This window comes from Hakea prostrata, chromosome 11 (genome assembly GCF_041222555.1).
Source record: "Hakea prostrata isolate BN-2017 chromosome 11, UWA_Hpros_2, whole genome shotgun sequence".
Classification (NCBI taxonomy): domain Eukaryota; kingdom Viridiplantae; phylum Streptophyta; class Magnoliopsida; order Proteales; family Proteaceae; genus Hakea; species Hakea prostrata.
In genome coordinates, this window is record NC_142610.1 from 25,194,308 (window position 1) to 25,217,765 (window position 23,458).

General features: G+C 38.4%; 3 protein-coding genes across 7 annotated transcripts; 2 read left to right on the top strand and 1 right to left on the bottom strand.

The window, feature by feature from the left end:
* The first annotated feature begins 3,567 nt into the window (after positions 1 to 3,567).
* Positions 3,568 to 11,426, top strand: LOC149001088 (uncharacterized). Of its 3 annotated transcripts, XR_016170721.1 has the most exons (7): positions 3,568 to 4,446; positions 4,589 to 4,797; positions 8,810 to 9,101; positions 9,205 to 9,290; positions 9,374 to 9,465; positions 9,717 to 10,326; positions 10,484 to 11,426. XR_016170721.1 is itself a non-coding variant. In XM_089139935.1 (6 exons), the coding sequence occupies exons 1-6, from the start codon at positions 4,027 to 4,029 to the stop codon at positions 9,962 to 9,964; spliced, it is 1,347 nt and encodes a 448-aa protein (XP_088996061.1). In that variant the 5' UTR covers positions 3,568 to 4,026; the 3' UTR covers positions 9,965 to 11,426. The 3 variants fall into 3 exon arrangements, 2 of the variants coding, with proteins under 2 accessions (XP_088996061.1, XP_088996063.1); XM_089139935.1 differs by having other exon boundaries at positions 9,717 to 11,426; XM_089139937.1 differs by having other exon boundaries at positions 8,960 to 9,101; positions 9,717 to 11,426.
* A 1,459-nt stretch (positions 11,427 to 12,885) lies between these two features.
* Positions 12,886 to 18,659, top strand: LOC149001089 (kinesin-like protein NACK1). Of its 3 annotated transcripts, none has more exons than XM_089140278.1 (15): positions 12,886 to 13,154; positions 13,902 to 14,339; positions 14,459 to 14,545; positions 14,633 to 14,733; positions 14,852 to 14,968; positions 15,083 to 15,164; positions 15,267 to 15,334; positions 15,433 to 15,492; positions 15,579 to 15,703; positions 15,879 to 16,077; positions 16,162 to 16,272; positions 16,362 to 16,448; positions 16,541 to 17,494; positions 17,595 to 17,917; positions 18,017 to 18,659. In XM_089140278.1, the coding sequence occupies exons 2-15, from the start codon at positions 14,102 to 14,104 to the stop codon at positions 18,342 to 18,344; spliced, it is 2,880 nt and encodes a 959-aa protein (XP_088996404.1). In that variant the 5' UTR covers positions 12,886 to 13,154; positions 13,902 to 14,101; the 3' UTR covers positions 18,345 to 18,659. The 3 variants fall into 3 exon arrangements, with proteins under 3 accessions (XP_088996404.1, XP_088996402.1, XP_088996403.1); XM_089140276.1 differs by having other exon boundaries at positions 16,362 to 16,451; positions 18,017 to 18,658; XM_089140277.1 differs by having other exon boundaries at positions 13,952 to 14,339; positions 16,362 to 16,451; positions 18,017 to 18,658.
* A 584-nt stretch (positions 18,660 to 19,243) lies between these two features.
* LOC149001090 (putative glutamine amidotransferase GAT1_2.1) lies at positions 19,244 to 21,462 on the bottom strand. The gene is made up of 4 exons (XM_089139360.1): positions 21,142 to 21,462; positions 20,308 to 21,041; positions 19,971 to 20,186; positions 19,244 to 19,878 (listed from the first exon to the last, which is right to left on the bottom strand). Exons 1-4 carry the CDS (start codon positions 21,230 to 21,232, stop codon positions 19,639 to 19,641), a joined length of 1,281 nt encoding a protein of 426 aa, XP_088995486.1. The 5' UTR covers positions 21,233 to 21,462; the 3' UTR covers positions 19,244 to 19,638.
* Between the last annotated feature and the right edge of the window lie 1,996 nt (positions 21,463 to 23,458).

A 23,458-nucleotide genomic window follows, 5' to 3' on the forward strand; every position in this document is an offset into this window, starting at 1 on the left:
GTTGGATCATGAATTATTTGGGCCTTTCCAAGTAATGGAGTTAATTCAAGATCGTAAAGAAGTAGCCTTAGGCTGTTCTAGTTGCTTCTTCTATTTTATTTGTAGAATCTCAAATGGGGTTGTCCATAATCTAGCACAGGAGGCCAAGCTTGTTTCTGCTAAGACCTCTTGGCCAGTATCCTCTTTTTGGATTTTGGAACTTTGTAACTGTGATTCAGTGTTCTTCCTAGATTTTGGAACTTTGTAACCGTGATCTAGTATTAGTTTCTGTTTTTCTTTTGATTGAAATGAAATCGTTTCCATACCAAAAAAAAAAAAACTCTACTAAAAGAAAAATGAATATTACATATTCAATGTTAACATTATAAATATAATTAAGAGAATTGAGCAAAATTTTTAGACTAATCTTATGATGTAAAACATAATGCAAGCTATAAATATATTATCAAATTTCTTTATCATAGGCAGCAGCATCTCTAGGTGTAGCCAAATTTTGACATCAAATATATTTTGGTCTTAGCTTTTGTACATTGGTTAGAAGAGCCTAAAAGGTGCATTCCTCAATAATTACAATCCATTACTATGGCATTAGACCAAGGTACAATTCCCTGGCACTGGGAAGAAAAAATTGAACAACATTTTGACGAGGCTAAAACATTATGTTATTAGTGGATCATTTTCAAGCATTTTCTAATTGTATGAAAAGTAAGCAACCAAATGGAATGAATAGATCATATAAATGTAATCACAACTAATTCATATCCATCTAAATTGCTTTACGAGTGTGTTAGGCTAAGTGAATGTTTCAGTTTTTTTTTCTCTTTTAATATATGTTGTTGGGAAGGAAGATTATATCATCATACATACCTAAACCCTCATATGAAAAGCCATAATCATGATCAACCATAAATGACAGGATGTGGTGAAGGAACAATTATTACCTGCATTATGCTATTTTATAGACATCTAAACTTGGATCATACAAGTCTAGAAGGCCTTGGAAAGTGTTTTGAAGATATCCTAGTGTAAACAACTACAACAGTCAACTTTTAAAGAGAAGAACCTTATTCAGAGCTTCATAATGGTCCACCCAAAATTAATGACTATGCTTTCCACATAATAGAGTGAAATTAGGATACTTTATGATTCTTTTTCTTTGTCTCTATGTCAGCTTTCACCCAAGTTTAGATAATTTAGAATTGTCTACATATATTTAATTAGCAAAAAACAAGAATAATTAAGAATTATTGAAATATGTATCAGTTCTCACCACTGATGACCAGAATCGAATGAGAATTCACTAGGATTGGTGATTAATTGGTGAGCGTAAGTTAAAACTTGCCTCAATTTAAATATAATGAATTGGATCATAGATTCATTAGATTGAGATCGAAAGGAATTCTAAGTATCAAGTGAATTTAAACTAATTAATTAAGAAGGCCAACTATTGTGGGTATGATGTTAAATGTTAAATATGATTGTTATTTTAATTGACATAAAAGGATAAAGAAAGACCTCTTAAAACTTAGACACTTTATCTGAATAATAGCAAAATGCGATAATTTCAGCAAGAGTAGAGGACAAAGATGGCTACTATACCAATGGTTACCTTTTTAAATGTACTTTCTTTAACGATTTAATCTAGAAACTGAAATGTGTGATTGATCCTTATTATGAGTCAAAGAATCAAGATTCACATTCAAGTACATACAGGACACCATGGGTTCTTGCAGGTCTCTCTCCAAACAGGATCACTAGCTAGAGGAGAAGAATATAATGGTCTTTTTGTGAAAATGTTTTGATTTGTGAGGATAGTAGAGAAGGGTAGTTTAGAAATTTTTGAAAATGTAATAGCAGATGCGTCACTTGACCTCATTATTCTTATAGTGTATTAATATATAATGTAAAATACAAAGGGATGTAAATGTAATAGGATAAATTTCAAAGGATGCATATTTAATAGTTTGCAAAATTTAAGGAATGTGTATGTCATGTGATCTATGATTTATGAAAAAAAATCTTTTCATTCCATTTGACTCGTCCCTCGTATGTTTGTTTAGAATAAATAACCTTGGTTCTTTAAGCTGGCGTGAGGCATTCCTCAGTCTTTGTATAATAAGCACATATCTATTTATCTTTCCTCAGGTCATATACCAGCCGTGCAGAACTGCTACTGATACCAGCAGAACTGGCTTCCAACAAAAAAAATTATACAGAACCGGCACTTGAGAATCTAACCAATTTAATTTAGTTTCAGTTGGAATCTTATATATAAGACTACTTATTCGATTACAAAGAACGTGAGTGTGGGCTTCCTCTGAGGACATACGGGAAGCCACCTTCAATGATTAAGTCAGAATTTGAAAAACACTAATTATCAAAGAGAGGATTAAATACTTGAAGAAGACGGAAAAAAAAAAATCTTATTGAGTAGTCATTGCAATAAAGTAAATGCCATAATTCTTGTTTATGGACTTACCTGCCTAATATGTGTAGAACATTGGAGAATATATCAAAGTTCACACCTCTAAGGTGGCAAAAATGCATCATAGTCCTTTGATCTTTTAGTTCCAAATAAATGATTGTGATGACTCACAGTGGATTACTTGATCACCAAGTTAATGACCCAATCTTTTTGAAGAAACTTCAAGACACTTATACCTTATTTCCATCGATTTAGTGGTCATGGATGTGACAACAATCCCTTACTTTAGTAAACAAAACGTAAGGATGCAATACTAGTGAAAGTACCAAGTGAATGAAAAGCTTCTTTACAGACATTGAGCGGATGTTCACTATTGAATTTAATGCATTGATTGACGTTTTGATAAAGGTATGCCCAATCTACTTACAACATTATTTTTGCCGATCGAGATATAGCTTCTCAGGCCCTAGACACTGAAAAGTTCACTATTCCAGCTGACAGTCACCATGAAGTGTCATTTTCAACAAGGAGAAGAATTCTACCAAGAAATGCTGTGTAGAGAAGTATATGATGAACCCTGCAAATCGTGTCTGAACCAAATGTAGTGACCGACGTGGTTCACTCAGGTCCAACGGTCCAAGGCGTTAATAATCCCATAATGTCTATAACAGCCTGTTGCTGCATGCCACCGTTAATTTGGAGTCCTATCTAGTGAGTAGTGAGTGACTGCAAACAGCAAACCCACGAGGAAGGGCAGGGCCGCAGGGCCGCAGGGCCTTCCTTCCTTCTACACTTCTACTTGGGCTTCACTCCCACGGCCACGGGCTGGCGCTCACCACCCACTTCCCCACTTTTGGGGTTTCAATCTTGGGGGCAGTACGAAACAATTTTCTCCACCTTTAATCCTGTACATACACGTGTCTACTTCTGAGATTCTTACCACGTGTCGAATATTCCGTCCATCTGTCACCCAGCAAATCCGAATGCTAAAAATGTTAGCCAATTACACCACTCTATCGACCCACATCATCAGGTACTGAATAGGAGTGAGTACTAATGAAGATTTTTACTCTTTAAATTTTTCTCACTAACTCGACTGTTTAATGAAAACATGGGAAACTAAATTAATTAATCTTCCTCGTCGTTTCTTGGCCCCTCCAATTTAGTCCAACCTTGATTGCCCTTCCTTCCTGTCTTCTCCAGTTCTCCCGTCTCGTCTCCGCTTCTCATTTTTTCCTGTCGCTCCTCCGCTTTTGCCTTCTTTTGTCTGAAAGACTGTTAACTTCTGTTGCCGGCGAAGAAGATACTGATGATTATTTTCGTTTCTGGCAGATCTAAAGCCTCGAGTTAGGTTTAAATTGCCGATCTTGCTCTTCCGTTGTTCCCCTCCTCACTGTGCCTCTTCAGCTTTCCTGGTAGATTGTGAGATTCTCACTTTGGGCAAATTCTGATCTTCCGATTATTGGCCAGAGTCGCAACTTCAGCGAGTCTGGTCTTGTAGATTCGTATTAATTGGCTTTATAACGGAATCTTTTGTTGATTTTGGTCTCACAACCTGATTTCGATTTTAAAGAGGTAAATTAAGGTTTTTGTCCGTGGAGATGTTGGGGGCAGGATTGCAGTTCGGGCGTGCTCATGGAGAGGATCGATTCTACAATCCTGTGAAAGCCAGGAGGAATCATCATCATCATCATCAACAGCAGCAGCATCAGCTGCAGTCACAGAAACAGCAGCAGACACAGCCACAACCACAACCACCGCCACAGCCACAAGGCCCACAATCACAACATCAGCAGGTTCATAGGACTAGGAGTAGTGGAACTGTGAACGCGGCGGCGGCGGTCACTAAGGGCAAGGCTATAGTTTCAGACAACAGAGAGCCGGAGAATCGAGTGGTGTCTGAAGAGACGTCGAAGCCTATGGCTGTGCCGGCTTCAGAACCAGTTATAGCTTCTCCGAGTAATCTCGATCGTTTCCTGGAGTCTACTACACCATCTGTTCCTGCGCAGTACCTCTCTAAGGTTCTTTTTTCGGATCTTGATCTTAGTCTCTATCTTTGTCTGCTGTTTGCAAACTAAAGTTCCTCTTAGTTTTGATTTCCTTGCGATTTTTGGTTCCCATTTATTTATTTATTTACTTATATATTTATAATTCTGCTTCTAGACTAGGATGAGGAATTGGAGGACTTGCGATGTCGAATTCCAGCCTTTCTTCACCCTCGGTGATCTATGGGAATCTTTTAAGGAATGGAGTGCCTATGGCGCAGGTGTGCCTTTGATACTGAACGGCAGTGACTGTGTCATTCAGTATTATGTCCCATATTTGTCCGGCATTCAAATATATGGTGACTCAAGGTCGTCGGCCAAGTCGAGGTACTGATCATGTTCTCAGGTGTTTGTTTGTATCTGTTTATCTTTACCCCCTAGGCGAGCCATAACTTGTCTGGTTAATGCAATTTAAGCTTCGATTAATACCTAAGAAATACATGTGTTGCGTTTCACTTAATTCACACCTGATTTCCTCAGCCACTTCCTCTTTTCCTCTCTTTTACTGCATGTTCTTGTAATATGTTTTATATTATTTGAAGTGTAAATTTGAATGGCTTGCTTTTCGTTTCCATTACATGCAATTTGGTTCCTTGAAGCAGGGTTTCCAATTGATGCCAGGTCAGTTCATGTTGCTTGTTTCTTTTACTATTATTTTCCTCACCAAAATGGAATTTCCTCCTCTTGCTGTGTGGAAACTGGGGTATGGTTTCGTATTCGGAATTTTTTGTCAAAAAAGCTACTGTGATGTAGTTTGGTTGACGTGCAAGAAAATCATGGTTCTAGTGTTCTAATGTATCTGTGACTTATTTTGATGTGAAGTGAGGTTGGTTTCTCTTTCTCCTTAAAGGGAACCACATTGTGAGTGGTTTTGCATTCTTTGCTCCTTAACTGGCCCAAAACATAGTTTTTTTCCCCCTCATTTGATAGCTCAACCATTTTGATTCTGGTTGTTTGAAGTTAGTTACATCAATTTTTCATGAGAAGCCCTTTGTGAATTGGTGAGGGAATTACTCTTCTCATTTTTTAGGAGGATAAACTCAGTTTGGTGGGGGCTTTTGGTAACTACTGTGATTCCTATCCAATCAGAAGTTGGGCTACAATTTAGATGCTGTCCTTTTTTTGGTATTCATCTATTTTCAGAGTACACTGTCGTGGGCTAATTATTGTGGATATCTCTTCACAATAATTGTGATGGAGAAAATATGAACTCAAATTGAATGAGTTAAAAATATGTTAATGCTTGGATCAGGATTACAGAGTTTCCCATTTTCATCCATTTAATAGTTTTTAAATACTTGGAAAGTATGCTACTGCTGAATGATTCTTTTCTGTTGCCTCTGTTTTTCTCTCCCCTTTAGGTGCAACATTAGGGTTGCTCAATTGTGACCTAGTGGTATATGAGTTTGAGTTTGGAAACAGCCTCTCTTTGCAAAAGCAGTGGTAAAGGCTGTGTGCATTATAATCCTCCCAAGACTTCGGAATTGCAGGAGCCCTATGTGCCGGGTTCGCCATCCCCTCCCCCCTTCTAACCTATTGTTGTCTACCTGAAAAGATGGCCCTAATTATCAAGGTGGATCATCTCATTCTGCCGTGTGGAATGGTGATGTTGTCAATTTTGATTGTTTATTTCCCTTACTGGGTATACAAATGATCTAAAATAATATTCTTTTGAACTTAAGAATGCAATATTTTAGTTTATCCATCATCCATACTATGTTCTTGTTGTGGATTTATTTTTCAGCACAACAGGAATACTATCTCGTACCCAATTAAGAGAATCAAAAGAGTGTATGGACTTTCTCGTTTGAAATTAAAGGAGTAAAGAGTAAAATATGGGAAGGGGTGGAGTCCTAGATTCAAGAAAGGTGCATGTGTGTCTTTCTATATGGGTGACTGTTTCCAGAAAGAGGTTCATGGGTCTTATGTTAAAGATTGTATTGAGTTTTGTTATTTATTTCACGTCTTTATGGAAAGCATCTACTTTTGGTATTCTATAGCCATGTGGTGTCTGTTTTTCGGAGGGGAACCGTGCTGTTATTCCTAATTTCCGAAAGTCCGGGATTTCCTTTTAACGCAGGACCAGTTAGATTTGGTTTATTTAGTCTTATTTATGCGAGATTTGAACCTTTCGGCATGATTGGGTTTCCTGCAGAATCTATTCACAATTAACATGACCTGTCTTGGGTGTCGATTATCTAGTTTCATTTGTAGATGTGACAGCTGTCAGTTATTTGAGCTCCTGGTTTTTAGGAACCTAATCTCCAGTCCAGACTTGGAGTCTGGGTTATTTATTGTTTCTTTCTTAGATTAAGTGTTGTCTGTTAGATATGGAAACTCCTGAGCTGTTATGATTGGCATTAGAGATGTATATGTATAGTCGAAAATCTGAATTCTGTGGAAATTCTTATCTGTTTATTTAGATGTATTTTTGATTATTGAATATCAGATATGATTTGAATAACTTTCGCTTTCCAAATGGTTATTGGATATGGATCCAGCTATTGATGTATATAACAACTTAACCTTATCTGAACTAAATGGGGTTGGATGCTTGGATACACATGGGAATAAATCTTGGTTTTGTTGGAATTTTGTTCATCCGAAAATGAAAAAAATACCAAGTTTTGACAGGTTTCAACACAGTTTAGTTAATATTGCGGAGATTTGGATAGTTTTGACCAATAATTAACCAAGATTAGATCAATTTTAACCAGTATACTTTTGATAATTCTTGATAGTTTTTACAAGTTTAGGTGTTTTTGACCAGCTTTGACCAGCCCAAAAGAAATACGTTATGAACAATTTTCCCCATAAATCTGATATTGATGTGGTGTTCAAAGGCCTAAAGTAGGCTAAATACCATGTTTCAGCCCTGTCCCACTCTCCTAAGATGGGCATTTGAGTTGCACCTCCAGGTGAAAAGAAGAGAGGGGGGGGGGGGATGACCAAACATCCCAACTCGGTTTTTGAGGGAGTGAGATCGAGTTCTTGAACCATGGTCATAGGAGCAATGTGTGGAAGAATAAAATGGTAAGCTCCCAAATGTTGGAAGAGCAAGTATATCTAGTTAGCATTGAAGAACCATCCAATGCTTATACACTTTGATACGTGATCATACCCTCCAACTTGTGTTTTCACACTGCAACTTTAACAACTGATTACTTATACTTGATTTTGTATTGTTGGGTGCTAGTCTGATTGTTGGTTTCATTGGGTCAAGGCATAGTTATCAAGGGGCTTGTCTAGGAGACACAAGTGTCCACAGTTCTTGATTACACCAACTCCTCCCCGCCCCCCCGCTGCGGCATGCGTGTGCCTGCTGCAGGGTGCAATTTCTTCTTTATCGTCCAAATTCAGGTTTGAATCCTCAACCTGATTATATACAGCAAGAAATCTAAAAACCAAACATTTTTATTTCATAAATTTGTATGCCTGAATGAAAGGCTTGAGATATCAACTCTTAAAATCTGGCTCCTAACATGACTAGAATTGGTCTAAGCCAATGAATAGTCAAACAAGCTAGTAACTTAATTGAAAAATCGAAGATAGGACCAAAAGCCTGGTTTGGGTTTCCATACTCGATCTTGCTGGTCCCATCTACCCATCCAAAGCAAATATAAGAAAGTAAAAGGTGTAATGTTTAACTAAACTACATCCAACCCTTGCTGAACAAAAAACAATTATGTCTGGATTTGGGTTTCCATACTTGGTCATGCCAGTCTATGCAGTCTAGTGCTACTGCATCAATCTGCATCCTGCATAGTAGTGGGAGCAAATTCAGGCCGTGGTTCTGAATCTTGAAATGCTCCCACATTTTCCTTGTGATAGAATGATTACTTGGGGTCCATCCGTAGTCTCTTGCTTCTACTGCAACCAAAAAGATGTCAAAGTCCACATGTTTGCTGGACCTTAGAGATCCATCACTCTGTCATTGTTTCTTGGTTTTACTGGCTTTCTGAAATCAGTAATGTCATACTTTCAAGGACCTAGCTTATCTATCAAGCATTAGTAGGAATTCAATATCAGTTTCTTTTATTCAGCTTGATCTCACAATCTCAATATTTTAATTATTTTGTCACAGACAGTGGAAAAATGCTCGGACAACTTTCAAAAATGTTAGGAAATATAATCATAGGATAAGACGATTATCAAAATCCACCGGGGCGGGGACCGACTATTTTATGATTTAAAACCTTTAGGTGGATCTGTTTCCTCTTTTGGTCCTGGTTCTATTTTAGATATTTAGTCGTCTTTTTTCTTTTTCTTTTCTTTTCTTCTTCTTCTTCTTCTTATATGCTTTATGCATATCTTTGGTTGATATTTTTTTATGCTATAGGCAACCTGGGGAGGACAATGATGGTGATTATTATAGAGATTCAAGTAGTGATGGAAGCAGTGATTGTGAACTTGATAGGGGCATGAAATCCTCCAGGGAACTTTTGAATCATCATCATCTAATCAGTGAGATCCCTCTTCGTATGGACAGGTTGTCTTTGCTAGATAAGCACATTTGTACACAAGAAGGTTCTTCTAGTGATGATGGTGAAGCTGGGAATTCAGAAGGTCACTTGCTTTTTGAGTTCCTTGAACAGGATCCTCCCTACAGTCGAGAACCATTGGCTGACAAGGTAAGTTGTTTCTTCTATATATACCTCCCTCCCTTACTCCCTTACTGTTAAGGATGATCTTGCCTGCTGAGAGTACCTCACTGTTGCCCCTCTGATGTCACAGATCTCAGACCTTGCATCACGATTTCCTGGACTAAAGACACTCAGAAGTTCTGATTTGGTTCCGACCAGTTGGGTCTCAGTGGCATGGTAAAATCTTCTGTTAGCATATCGCATCTACTTGTTCCATAGTAGGCATCATTGATTTATTGGATTTGCTTGATTTGGTGTAGGTATCCAATATACAGGATACCCACAGGACCAACCCTTAGAGATCTGGATGCCTGCTTTTTGACGTTCCATTCTCTTTCTACACCAATGCGAGGTAAGACTAAACTCATTGTTCTAGTCTTCCGAAGCAATCTATTTGTAAGTGACATTGAAGACATTAGTATGACTTGAGAAAACATTTTCTTCCTCATAGTAAAATGTCCTTGTTTGAGTTTTGAAAATTCACCTTTCATTTGGCATAAGTTATGTATTTTTAAACTTGAATGGCAGAACACGCTTCATATGTCCATGATGTTCATTAGTTTGTTTAGTTAACTTGGATGTATGCATTGTGACTTCTTGTAGGTGCAGGAAGTAGACAGGCTCCTGTTGTTAACTATCCTAATGGGATTGAAGTTGTTCCCAAGATTTCCTTACCTGTTTTTGGGTTGGCCTCATATAAGTTCAAGGGGTCAATGTGGACTCCTAATGGTGGATGTGAGCGTCAACTGGCAAGCTCACTCTTGCAGGCTGCAGACAACTGGTTAAGGCTGCTTCAAGTCAATCACCCGGACTTCCAGTTCTTCTCTTCACATGGCAGGCACATGCTGTAGGTGAAAGGAAAATGTGCTAGAGCCACATGAGTCTTCCATCCTGAAGGCACAACCTATTCCATGGTTAATTCAACGTAAACCAAGGGTTACCATTGCAGAAATCTAGATGGCAACCCTCTGGTGAATTGCTCTCTGATTGTTTTTCCTGTTATCTTTGTGATCAAGGGGGGAAAAGGGAAATGGAAAACGGATGGAATTAAAATTTGAAAAATGGATCTAAAAACGAGTCAATACAAAGTGTATGCCATGGAAGGGGAGCAGAATAACGCTCCAGAAAGTGAAGGTAAAAAGACAAGCTATGCTTCTGAGGTAGACAAGGGGTATAAAAAGGAAATAGTTTGGCATGATAAGTAGGTGGTTGGGTGAGTTTCTTTATTGCTTGTTTTTCTTATACATATATAAAATATGATATAGTATTTATTATAAGTATATTATGGGAAACACAGGCCCTTTTAGTATGTCCTGATAATTTTAATTTTAGACTTTTCTGATTTTTTTTTAAAATTTTCAATATCATAGGATTACTTTCAAGGGGATTTTGAAGCTATGATGTGTAAGAGGGCTGAATTTGAGTTGCCCTTCGTTTGGTTATCTCTCGAAGACTAACCTTTGTTTGTTGACCGCCCAAAAGAAAGAAATTAGTTAACTTTCTGCTGAGAAATTTGTATGTAACGAAACTGGTTTTGGATTCATAGTCCTTTTCTGTCGTTGTGCCTATTCCTGTGTTTAGCCTCTGTGTCATGGTGTTTTGTATTGCCGAGGCTCTGTTTTAATGGACAACCGTACCTGAAAAACGAAAATTTCAATTGAAGCAGGTTTTGTTCTGAATCTTCTGATTATATGTTCAGATTTCGCTTCTAAAGCGAGACCGAGATTTATGTGGTCATGTAGTTGCATTGTTTACAAGATATATGTAATCTGTATTCTCGTGTACGATATATTAATTGTACTGTGTTTACCAGAAAATACTCAATGTATATTATGTGCGTACAAGATTTGTATTATGAATCGTGTTCGACCAAAAAATATTATTTTTGTATTGTGTAGCTATGATATGAGCTTCCACTGTTAAACCAAAAAAAAAAAGGACTTCCATTGATGCTGTGAATGGATCGTGCCTTCAGTGGGCGGCGGGTTGGCTCAGGGAGTTCACTTTACCAAATATGTGAGCTCTCTTATGTTCGTATGTCATGTTTGTCCTTATTTACGTCTATTTGACGAGCAGAAAGGCATTAGGGTGTGGTTTACTGTGGGATGGTTTCTATAGGTCGGTCTTCACAAGGTGTTTCTGCATTGTGTGAACAACTTGATCGAATGATCGCGGAGTTCGAGAACATCAGCCGTAACAAATTCCTTGCTGTTTTCACCATTTTCCCAAGGCCTGATTAATAGTGCTTTTGTGTAGATTTCCTTGTTTGTTTTCACCATTAAATGTTCTGAAAATGAAGGCTTTTTTTTTTTTTTTTTTCTCACTTTTCAAAATGATGAAATCAAATTTCTTCCTACTAATAACTTCCATTCAAATTTTTTTCTTTCTTTCTAGAAAACATAATAAAATTTTATCATCAAGAGGTTGTAAATTTGTAACGCTCCACACTTTTTAGTAAAGGTCATGACTCATGAGTTCGACTTATCTTGGGGTGTGTAATTTTCGTTATGTAAAATATGTGAAAAACATCTAAAAAAACATCCTTTATAAGAAAAACATCCTTCATGAGAAAGAATTGTAATATTACGTGAACTTGTCAAATTACCATCAAATCACCAAAGTGTTATGTGGATTTTTCAAATTAAAATAAAGTATGGATAGTAACTTCTTTGTTTGTTATTCCCAAATTGATCGAGAGGGGGATGAACGGGCTTCAAAATCATCACAATGTGGGCGACCACCTCCAATCAAGGCACTCAATATGTGCAACAAAGAAAAATAAACAAAACGAAGACCGAGAGGGGGAAAGACACAGGAAAAACCACAGGGGAAAAAACACAGAAGACACACAACCAGGAACACAACCAAGCAAAAGAAGGAAAGGGACCAACCCAACCCCCAGACAAGCAAGCAGGACAAGAGACAAACCAGAACACAACGAAGCAAAAGCAAAGACAAAGGACAACCCAACCCAGAAAGCAACAGACAAGAAACCAAAACAAGCCCAAAACAGAGAAGACACACAAACAAACCCGAAAAAAAGACAAAGGAATAGGACAACGGAAGAGCAGGAACAAAGCCAACAATAGCAAAAAGAAAAGCCGGAAAAAAAAAAGAACCAAGACCCAACAACCAACGGGGACCAGCACCCAACCCAAAAGGAGAAGAAAAAAGAGAAAAAAGCACAAAACAAGGAGGAAACAAAAGAAACAGAGACAAGAAAACCCACCGTGGATGAAGCAAAAGGAAGCCAAAACAACGAAGAACACCGGAAGAGGTACAAAGAGCCCAAAACGGGATGAGTTTTTATGAAGGATTTGAACTTGGTGTTGTGACCTTCAACCATTGTTGCACTGACAACACCTTTTAGGCCAATGGAACAACAGTTTTATCTCCAAATTAAGTACGCTTTGTTGTCATGTTTCTCATGATGGATGAACCAAAAAGTTCTCAAATTTAGGCGATCTAGAATATTGTATATAATTATCCTGTTATTTAGAATATTGTATAATTTTATCATGTTATTTTTTTTTTGAGGTTAAAATTCTATCATTTTGTTATTTTACCATATTCTATTCCACCAGTTAAGGTACACTTTTTTTCTTCGTTCTTTGCTGGTAAACACCAGTTAATGTACACATGTAGGACTTTCTTGCAGACACATGTGACATGGCGCCGATAAATCGGGGGCCTTTTGTTCCACGATAAATAACCGAGAAATTGGAGAGAAAAGGGAACTCGAATGAACTAGCCGTTAGGATTCTGAATTAAAAATGATTGGGCGTTTCTTTCACTTTTGAGTTTGATTTGTTTTTCGTTTTTTTCCTCTTTCTTCATGAAAGCTCTTAAAAACCCTAGAAATCAAGGCTCTCGTGAGTTGTAACGCTCTTCTTTCACCCACTCTCCTACTCAGTATTCGCGTATTTTCTCTCTCAGATCGCTCCTCTCATCGTCTCCAATTTGTTCGTGCGTTGTTGAACCTCGCGTTCTTGACACTAGAGGAGCAGAGCAGTTTTAGAGACTTCTGTTCTTTCAGATTCTGTGAGTAACTTCTTTACTTTTTCCTCCCTTGGGTTCATTCTTGTCTTTCAGGTGGAACCTGTTGCTTATAATGAGTTGAAATGTCGAGAAAATTTTGTTCCTCAGTTTCCTTTTATGATTCAGTTACAGAGTAGTTAGATGTGTCATGTTCTGTTTCTTTGCTGAAAAGAAAGAAAAAAATGGGTTTTTTCTCCTCTCTGTTATGATAGTTCCAGTTGAATCTGTAACCAATTCAGATCCTTGAGTGAAGGAAGAAATTCTTAAAATGAGAGAGACGGAGAAAAAGTTTTGCGAGAAATGACAAATTACTTCTGCTCTTGGGCTTTTGGAGAGTAATCCGGTTGCCAAATGAATAGTGATATGTTTGTTACAGAAGAAATTCATATAGATTGCCTGAAATTTCTATGTGCTTTTTTGGGTCCTTGAAATTGGCTAGACTTCCCTTTTTCTTTAAATCTCTAGGGTGTAACCTTTCCTACTTTGTTAAACCGAAAAAAAGTAAAAGCTAGCGTTCGCTGTTCTCTACCTGGTTCTTCTTAATTTGGATGATTTGTTTTGATGGCTTTCCATGAATTGTTTCGCCTATGTTTTTATCACCTTACTCAGAGGTGCCAAGAGAATTTTAAATTTTTTAAAAAAATGTTATTTATTATACTTCAGAGCTATAAACATTCAAATGATTTATGTATTTTATTCTTTCCTTACCTGAGATCATGCTTTAAACGACAAAATTTTATTATTGTTCAGCTAAATGCGAAGTGCTTATCAGTAATTGGCTTGGGCATGTATAATTTCAGTCCCCTCAGGCATTGAAAATTCTACACTTACACTCATTTGGGGAAGATTAATTCGTGTAGCCTCTCTTCGGAGAGGTGTGAACTGTTCTCTTTGTCTGTTCTTCCTTGGAGTAACTCTGTGAAGGTAGTATATAAATCGAATCAACCAATATGACAATCCGAACTCCAGCTACTCCGGGTTCAAAGATAGACAGGACACAAGTATCTACACCAGGTGGGCCCAAAGAGAGGGAAGAAAATATTGTTGTAACAGTACGGTTAAGGCCATTAAGCAAACGAGAACAGTCCCTTAAAGATCAAGTAGCCTGGGAATGCATTGATGATCATACAATCATATTCAAGCCACCACCTCAGGAGCGGTCAGTTGCACCAGCTTCTTATACCTTTGGTACGAATACAAAACACTATCTGAGATCTCGAAGTCCTATTTATAGCATAATAATAGATTTGTGTAGCTTAATATCTGTGATTTATAAAACACTAAAGGAATTTGTTCTCTTCTGTTAGATAAGGTCTTTGGTCCAGCTTGTTTGACAGAGACAGTCTATGAAGGAGTGAAGAATGTTGCTCTGTCTGCATTGATGGGCATAAATGGTACCTATGCATCTAATATTTGGATATTGTACCTTCCGACTCTACTTGTGGTTCAGGTCTCTAACAGTTTATTCTCCACCCTTGCAGCTACCATATTTGCTTATGGACAAACTAGTAGTGGAAAGACATATACAATGAGAGGAATAACAGAAAGGGCAGTAAATGACATATATGACCATATATCAAAGGTATGCTTTAATAGAAAATTCAATTATTTGTCAAAGATTAATATTACAACCCCTTTAATCCGTTGTTGAGTTGCCGGATGTGCCTAGCTGATATACATTCTTTCTGGGCCCTCTACAGAATCCAGAGAGGGATTTTGCAATAAAGATTTCTGGACTGGAAATCTATAATGAGAATGTGAGGGACCTGTTAAATCTAGACTCTGGTCGTAATCTTAAGCTTTTGGATGATCCAGAGGTATTCCTATGTCAGATTTTAATCAATTCAGTAAAAAAAATTTGATCTTTTTTATTATGAATTTTTTTACTTTTATTTCTCAGTTGCATTTATTTCACTTGTATCTGCATACAGAAAGGAACTGTGGTTGAGAAGTTGGTAGAAGAGACTGCAAATGGTGATCAGCACTTGAGACATTTGATCAGCATTTGTGAAGGTACGAAATGAAACCTTCAATGAAAGCTGGTATTACATGTTCTGCAAAATTTGATTAGAGTGGAACGCATCTCTCTTGATTTATGTACCATGTGTTTGACAGCTCAAAGGCAGGTGGGTGAAACTGCACTAAATGATACCAGCTCAAGATCACACCAGATAATAAGGCTGGTGAGATTAGTTTTAGAATTCATTTCTGTTCTTTTAATTTGATCTATTTAGTTGTGCGAGGATCATTTTGTCACCATTAATCTTTTTTGTCAATCCAGACCATACAGAGTACACTTCGAGAAAATTCAGGTTGTGTGAAGTCTTTTGTTGCAAGCCTGGTAATAAAACTCACCTACGTTCTTGTGCCAGATATTTAGAAGGTCTTTCTACTTGGTTGATAATAATTACTATCACATATGTGCAGAATTTTGTAGATCTTGCTGGAAGTGAAAGAGCCTCACAGACTCATGCAGATGGTGCTAGGCTTAGGGAAGGATGCCATATCAACCTTAGCTTGATGACTCTTACAACTGTAATCAGAAAGCTCAGGTCTGAACTTATAGATAATTACCTTATATGTTGAGTAGTGGTTTATGTAAATAATATAATGGCTTTGATTATTTAGATTTTCTGGCTTAAAGTAAAAATTGTCTTGTTTTAAAATATTCTCTTGGTGCATATTTTTGTTTCCTTTTTGTTGATGATGGACTATTTCACCTTGCAGTGTTGGAAAAAAGAGCGGTCATATACCTTATCGAGATTCAAAGCTCACACGTATATTGCAGCACTCGCTTGGTGGAAATGCTCGTACTGCTATCATATGTACATTGAGCCCAGCTTTAAGTCATGTGGAACAATCTCGGAATACTCTATCCTTTGCTACCCGAGCAAAGGAAGTCACTAATACTGCTCAAGTAAACATGGTACTGGTTCTTGCTTTCTCTTTCCTATGGATTCTTCTGGTGACAGCTTTTTAGATGTTCAGGACTTATATTCCATCTAATCAGGTTGTTTCCGAGAAACAGCTGGTGAAACATTTGCAAAAAGAAGTAGCCAGACTTGAGGCAGAGCTTCGCACCCCTGACCCATCCAGTGAAAAAGATCTGAAAATTCAGCAGGTACACTTTGTGCCTTCTAATCTGGATTTTGGTTTAAGGATTTCTTTTGTCTGTTTAATGAGTATCTTGTTATTATGAATTGTATGTAGATGGAGATGGAGATTGAAGAACTAAAGCGTCAAAGAGATCTTGCTCAAATCCAAGCAGATGAATTGCGTCGGAAAGTGCAGGAGCAGGTGGTAAGGATGGACCCTCACTGTCTGTCTGTCCTCTCTCTCTCTCTCTCTCTCTCTCTGATGCACTTATTGACTTCTATTGCATATTTCAGGTTCTGAACCCAGTTGAATTGCCACACCCAGTAGTCAAGTGCCTCACCTTTTCTGGTTCAGTGTCACCAAAACTTGATGGAAAGGAGTCTGCTCGTGGTGATAGAACGGGAAACATATTGGGAAGGCAGACAATGAGGCAATCTTCAACTGCTCCCTTCACACTCATGCATGAGATTCGGAAGCTTGAGCAGCTCCAGGAGCAGCTGGGAGACGAAGCAAGCCGGGCCCTGGAAGTCCTACAGAAAGAGGTTGCTTGTCACAGATTAGGTAATCAAGATGCAGCAGAAACTATTGCCAAGCTGCAAGCTGAAATAAGGGAAATGTGTGCTGGAAGGTCCATAGTAAAACAGGTAGAGGAGGGGGAAGTCGTTGCTGCAAACAAAAGTGTCAGTGCGAACCTCAAAGAAGAGATCACCAAGCTTCATTCACAGGGAAGCAATATTGCTATTCTGGAGGAGCAGCTTGAAAATGTGCAGAAATCTATTGACAAGTTGGTGATGTCTCTCCCAAGTAAAATTCAACAATCGAACAGTGAGGCTACTCCAAAATCCAAGAGTCAGTCAAAGAAGAAAAAAATGCTTCCTTTGTCCACAAGTAACAGTCCCAACCTACAGAATCTCATAAGATCTCCATGCTCACCTCGGTCATCATCTAGGAAGATATTGGACTTAGAGACGGAGAACAGAGCTCCAGAGAACAATAACATGGTATCTAATGGGACTTTACCTGAACCCCAGAAAATGACACCAGCAAGGAGTGAAGATGGAGGAGATATATCATCAAGGGAAGGAACTCCCTGCTATCAACGTTCTAGTTCTGTAAACATGCGAAAAATGCAAAAGATGTTCCAAAATGCAGCTGAGGAGAATGTGAGAAGCATAAGGGCATATGTTACAGAACTGAAAGAACGTGTGGCCAAGCTTCAGTACCAGAAGCAGTTGCTTGTTTGTCAGGTCAGTACTGACTTGTAAACTACCTACAGTTTTCTGTTGCCACTGGTATTACATGCCCTTGATTAGAGCAATTTTTTTCTTACTATAACGATTTGATTAGGTGTTGGAACTTGAAGCAAATGAAACTGCTGGATATGTCATGGAGAATGATGAGAACGCATCTGAGCTACAAGAGCCCCCTGTCTCATGGGATCTCACTTTTCAGGAGCAAAGGAAGCAAATAATTCAGTTGTGGGATGTATGCCATGTCTCAATCATACGTAGGACCCAGTTCTACTTGTTATTCAAGGGTGACCCTGCAGATCAAATTTATTTGGAGGTTGAGCTCCGTCGCTTGACTTGGTTGGAAAAGCACTTTGCAGAGCTTGGCAATGCAAGCCCAGCGCACATTGGGGATGAGCCTACCATCTCTCTATCCTCCAGGTACAGCTCCACTTAAACACCCTAACATGCATGGTTAACTCTTTTTATCAGATAAAACGGCTGAACATCTGAACTAGCTCAATTTTCTTGATCGTGTAGTGTTAGAGCATTAAAGCGTGAAAGAGAGTTCCTTGCTAAGAGGGTGATCACGCGATTGACCGCGGAGGAACGAGATGCATTGTATATAAAGTGGGACGTCCCACTTGATGGGAAACAGAGGAAGCTACAACTTGTAAATAAATTATGGGTAGATCCTAATGATGCCAAGCATGTAGAAGAAAGTGCAGAGTTAGTCGCAAAGCTTGTAGGATTCTGTGAAGGTGGGAAAGCATCGAAGGAGATGTTTGAACTAAATTTCGTGGTTCCAGCTGACAAGAGACCATGGATTCTGGGCTGGAATCCAATTTCAAATCTTTTGCACTTGTAGGATAGGAGACTATCTCATTGAATCTTGCATCACTGTTATTAATAGAAACTAGGTACGCCATAAATTTGATTGTGCAGATCGCACTGTATTCATTCATTACCTTGTACAAAAAAAGCAGAAGTCGCATCCGAGTTGGTCGATTTCTGCGTTCGTATTAGCCCTGATGATATTTTGATTTTTTATTTTATCTTTCATAGGAGGATTATAAATTTTTTGTTGTATATGGAGTGCAAGAAGAAATGGTTGATTCACCGCTCATTTGCCATGCATGCCACATCAAGTACTAAACTCTGACTCATTAGATTCGTTAATAGTAGGCAGGAATGTCTTTTAGCTGGTCTTCTCTTCGCGTTTAATACCTCATTTTAACCGCATGAGTACTCTTGGCTGTTGGAGTATATTTTCCCTGAGTCTTCCAATATGTTCTTCAATTAGGGCCGGTGGGGAATAACATTTCTCTTTCATATGTTTGTTTTGACCTGCAAACAAAAATTGAAGAGTCCACCACAGCTAAATGGCAGATGAAATCTAGTAAGAGAAGCGATTAATCACTAGTAACACACAGAGAAAAGCCAAAAAGAAAAAATAAGATGAAGGGAAGTTGGGGGAACTTGATTTTTATTTTTATTTTCATTTTCATTTTCTACATTTCTTGCTTGGAAGTGAAAATGAAGGGAAGTTGATTAAATGTATATCAGTTAAAGCGTGCATCAACTATGGCTTTGGGTAGATTGAACTGGAGGATCGGGAACTCTTTTTAGTTGGGATAAGATACATTGGAAAGGTACATTGACCAAAAAAAATATACATTGGAAAGGTACTGTTCTATAAAAACACTACACGATGTTAAACCTTACAAACTTATTCTTTTCAGTCATTTCGGACAATTTGATGTAAATATATATTTATTGGTGTTTTCTGCAACTCGTGAGGAGAATTTGTGAAGAATTATTATGTTATTCAAATCACTATGTTGGCCAGCATGGAATGCTTCATGATGAGGATAAAATGTAAAGAATATTATTCATTTTTTATGGAGTCAATTTTCTCATGTAGAGAGTCTACATACATGTATGTATTGCCCCATTAGAAAAGCATCTGCAAGTATCGCCTTGGTAGGCATTTCCATACCATTTTCATGTACAAGAGCCAGATGACAAGTAGCATTCGTTCTCCATCAATCCTCCCTTTCCAGTTTCCACTCCCATCATCTTGGGAAACTTGATTCATTGCAAAAATGGTACACCCAAAACAGGAGGACCGGTAAAAGAGAAATAAAAGAGTGTCCACTAATCTAATTGAGAAGGCACTGCACCTGATTCTCTAAAACCTCTGAGCAAATTGTCCCCATCATGTGGTAGAAGGATCTGAGATCAGACAACTGCTCTATTGACATCTTCCCCATTATATTCCTGGCTAGTTTCTCTCTTTCCTCATTCAATTTCAATCTCTCAAGATACATATGAGCATTCCTAACAGTTGCACCCATCTGTTTCAACCTATTCTCTTGTTGCGTACTCAAAGCCTTATTTGACTGAAACAGTAACATTAACCAAACAAAACAAATCATGTCAAACACAATAATAAAATAAGGACATGCAAATTAAGGTAAGAAATCACGGTCACCTGAAGGAATTCAGCTCCTGCTTTGAGGTCAAAGTCAGAGTCATGATCCGGAGGCATTTCACGCCCTGCAATGTACAGCTTTTTGGCAACTGAGAAACTCCTAACTATAGTGCTTCTTTTCTTTTCCATCTCTTTGTAAAGCTTCAAATCTTTTGTTGTGCTTATCGATGAGCTATCCAGTTTCTTCTGATAAGCAATTGCTGCCCTCACAAATTCCTGAAATTAACGACAATCAGTTAATTGACATCACAAGACATCCCATGATTTGTGAGATTGTATATTACAGTATTAGCTAGACGGCCCCGTCCCCGTCACTGACTAACTCTTGCGTACGTACCTGATATGCTAATGAGCAACCAGGGTAATCGAATTCATTCGAAACAGGATGTCTCATACGCTCTGGATGGAATTGAAGTCCCATTATGAACTTACCCTCAAGGGGGTCATAAGCGTCAGGATCATAGAAGCCTTCGACCAATCCATCTGGAGAGAAAGCCATGGGAACAAACCTTTGGGCCAATCTCTTGACGCCTTGATGATGGTAGCTGTTAACCCACATCTCCATTTTCCCTTCTTCTGGCAGAGAATCTTTGAACCAGGCGTGCAGTGGGGTTCCCTCCAGCAGTTTCACCCTGTGACGATGCCCATCATAGTTATCATAGTCAATGTGAACTGCTCTCCGTTCTTCTGGGAGATTCTTGGAGAGTTCTTTCTCAATGTCTTGATAAAGTGAACCGCCACTGGCAACGTTGAGGATCTGTGAACCCCTACAGATTCCCAAGTAAGGTATGTTTCTCTCGAGGCAGAGCTTGGCAAGACTCAATTCTATGGCGTCCTTCTCTCGATCGATGGATGTATCGCTGACATGCAATTGCCTGATTTCTTCTAATTCCTCAGGGGATAGCCCGGAAGAATCGGCATCGTATTGTGAAGGGTCGATGTCTTCGCCTTCACAGAGCAGAACTCCGTGGATAGGCTCGAAGCTGTCCAATAGGGTATGAACTCCAGCAACCCTGGGCACAATTACTGGTACCGCTCCGTATTTAACAATGAGATCGAGATGATATTCACCTGAAAAAGACGCGAAATGGTTATGTAGGATAGATATATCGAAATGAATCGAAAAAAAGGAGGCGTTAATGGAGAAGATTGATCAGTAACCGGAACGAACCCACAAAATCGACGAATTTGTTCTTGCGAAGGCTCCGTCGGGAGACGATTAGGATCCTTGGAAGTACGGAGGAGAGGTCGTGGGAAGCCATTAATTGATTCCTTGCTTGGTTTGTCAGTGTCGGCTGTGCTTGCTATGCGTGAATGCTTATCCCAAGTAACCTTCTGGAGATCTCCATTAACACTGGCTTGCCCTTCTTTTCTTGTCTGGCCCTGCTCTTCTTCTTCTTCTTCTTCAATCTTCGTTCATGCCTGCATGGCTGGATTTTGGTTGGGGTGGATTGTGTATTAAGTATGTATCTCTTCACAAGTCTTACCCGACTCACATGAATTACAATCGATTAATGTGAGTCAGGTATGACTAGGCCAGGGTTTATCCCCGTAAAAGGTGTATCTCACTATGCCAGCCAGGCAGGGTGCGAAGGTGAAACGCTCCATCGTATGTACAAGTGCACAAAGACTCCGGTGCCACGTTGTCCGACTGCTCCACATGGCAATCAGTCTTTAGAAATAAATCTTATTATTATTATTATTATTATTATTATTATTATTATTATTATTATTATTATTATTTCTCTATCCAGGTTAACAAGGTCTCAAAGCCAAGGAATGGAAAATTGGCCAAACTACGTCTTAGCTAGAGAATCAACACAACTGTTATTTGTCATTTCTCCCATAATGCGGATTGAAAGAGGAGACAACCCCCATGTACTATTACATTGTCCATTTGCGAAGAGTGTATGGTTTGGTTTTTCCCTTTCTCTCAGATGACAAATATAAATATCTTCAAGAATAAATAACTATATGGAAGGAATTCAACAAATTGGGCAAGAAAAATGGCAAGAAATTATGAAAAACTTCAGTTCATTTGTAGCCTGGTGGTTATAGAAAACTAAATGATCGCATTATGGGAAAAAAGACCTGGAAAATCCAAGAAATAATTGAGAAAGTGGTCACTGCTATGAAAGAGTTTTGGGATAATTAAAAAATGACTAATCCATCTTCAGCTAGTAGAGGTATTTGTGAAGAAAATGATCGGCTCTCTTGAATACCTCCCCCAAATTGTATATTATGTTCTAGTCCAAACAATTCAATCTCCAACTTAGGTTAGCTTTTGGTAAAAAGCAAATTCATTAGGTAAGAAGGAAAAGAAGAGTTGATATAATCTTCAGCCTCAGATCTAAAGAAACTCAGAAGTCAAAAAATTGCATTTGGTCCAACAAATGACTGCCCAACCGAAAGAACCAATCAATTTAAGGCATCATCAATCGATTTGAGACGAGCCAAATGGTTGCACCTCAGGCTGAAAGATTACCCTTACACCATTAAAACAGTAATTACACATCAAAACAGTAAAGTCCACCGACAATTAAAAAAAAATTTCTGTTATTTATTAAGAATCATGTTTCTTCTATATATAAAAGAAGGTATTCACTCATTTTTCTTTTTCTTTTTTGTAGAAATGTTGTTTACAGCGTATTAATTTGCTCATTTTCACTTACTTGAAGCAATTTTATTCATTTATTTATCTGACATTTGGTGGATGTATAAGTCTATCTGTAGAAGTCCCAAAATTGAAAGAAGAATTTTGTCTACAAAGCCAGATTAGAGGGTATATATCTCAATTGTAGTAGACATAAGCATAGAAGATGTTTTTTATTTATTTATTTTGTAGTGGAAAACATCATATATATATATACATATACATCTGAGTACATAGACTCCCTTACCTTGAGAACAAATCTACAAGGAGAACGTATATATGGAGAATAGAAGTAGTATTAAGTGATCGTAAACATGACTAAATAACATTAGCCATTATATTATTAACTATTTCAGATCGAGCAGATAAAGCGTCATTAAGGAACCAGCCATTCCAGACGCATATGCAAGCACATATATAATGATGATACACAACTGATAGGTGCGTCAGTTGGGTCTAGCAACTGGGCATGGCAACCCCACAGGCGCTTGCAACCTTCTTAGCGTTGGCAGAATTGACGAACTTCTGGTAATTAGGGTCCTTCATATACTCGCAAAGGCATGGCTTTTGTTCCTTGAGCTTGTCGCAGCAGGACTTAGATGGAGAGTTGCCTGAAGTTATCGCAGAGTAACAAGGAGCCAGCTCCACCGCATTGCAAGTAGCTGCCAGCGACAAACTCGCTTCGCCCAGGAGCAGCATCATGACCATTGCAAACATTAGGGTGTTGTTAGAGACCTTCATCATCTTCACCCAACAGATACACGCTAAAAGCAAAGCAGAAGCAGAAGCAGAACAGAGCAAGGAAGGAGCTTGATGGGTTTGGTTCACTGAGCTA

Excerpts from the sequence above, each read along its gene's own strand:
- LOC149001088 (XM_089139935.1), top strand. The coding sequence starts at position 4,027 with ATGTTGGGGGCAGGATTGCAGTTCGGGCGTGCTCATGGAGAGGATCGA. Across the intron at positions 4,447-4,588 it reads CTGCGCAGTACCTCTCTAAG|ACTAGGATGAGGAATTGGAG; the intron begins GTTCTTTTTTCG and ends TTCTGCTTCTAG. Across the intron at positions 9,466-9,716 it reads TCTTTCTACACCAATGCGAG|GTGCAGGAAGTAGACAGGCT; the intron begins GTAAGACTAAAC and ends GACTTCTTGTAG.
- LOC149001089 (XM_089140276.1), top strand. The coding sequence starts at position 14,102 with ATGACAATCCGAACTCCAGCTACTCCGGGTTCAAAGATAGACAGGACA. Across the intron at positions 14,734-14,851 it reads TATATGACCATATATCAAAG|AATCCAGAGAGGGATTTTGC; the intron begins GTATGCTTTAAT and ends GGCCCTCTACAG. Across the intron at positions 15,704-15,878 it reads ACTGTAATCAGAAAGCTCAG|TGTTGGAAAAAAGAGCGGTC; the intron begins GTCTGAACTTAT and ends TTCACCTTGCAG.
- LOC149001090 (XM_089139360.1), bottom strand. The coding sequence starts at position 21,232 with ATGGCTTCCCACGACCTCTCCTCCGTACTTCCAAGGATCCTAATCGTC. Across the intron at positions 21,042-21,141 it reads CAAATTCGTCGATTTTGTGG|GTGAATATCATCTCGATCTC; the intron begins GTTCGTTCCGGT and ends CGTCTTTTTCAG. Across the intron at positions 19,879-19,970 it reads CAGGAGCTGAATTCCTTCAG|TCAAATAAGGCTTTGAGTAC; the intron begins GTGACCGTGATT and ends TTACTGTTTCAG.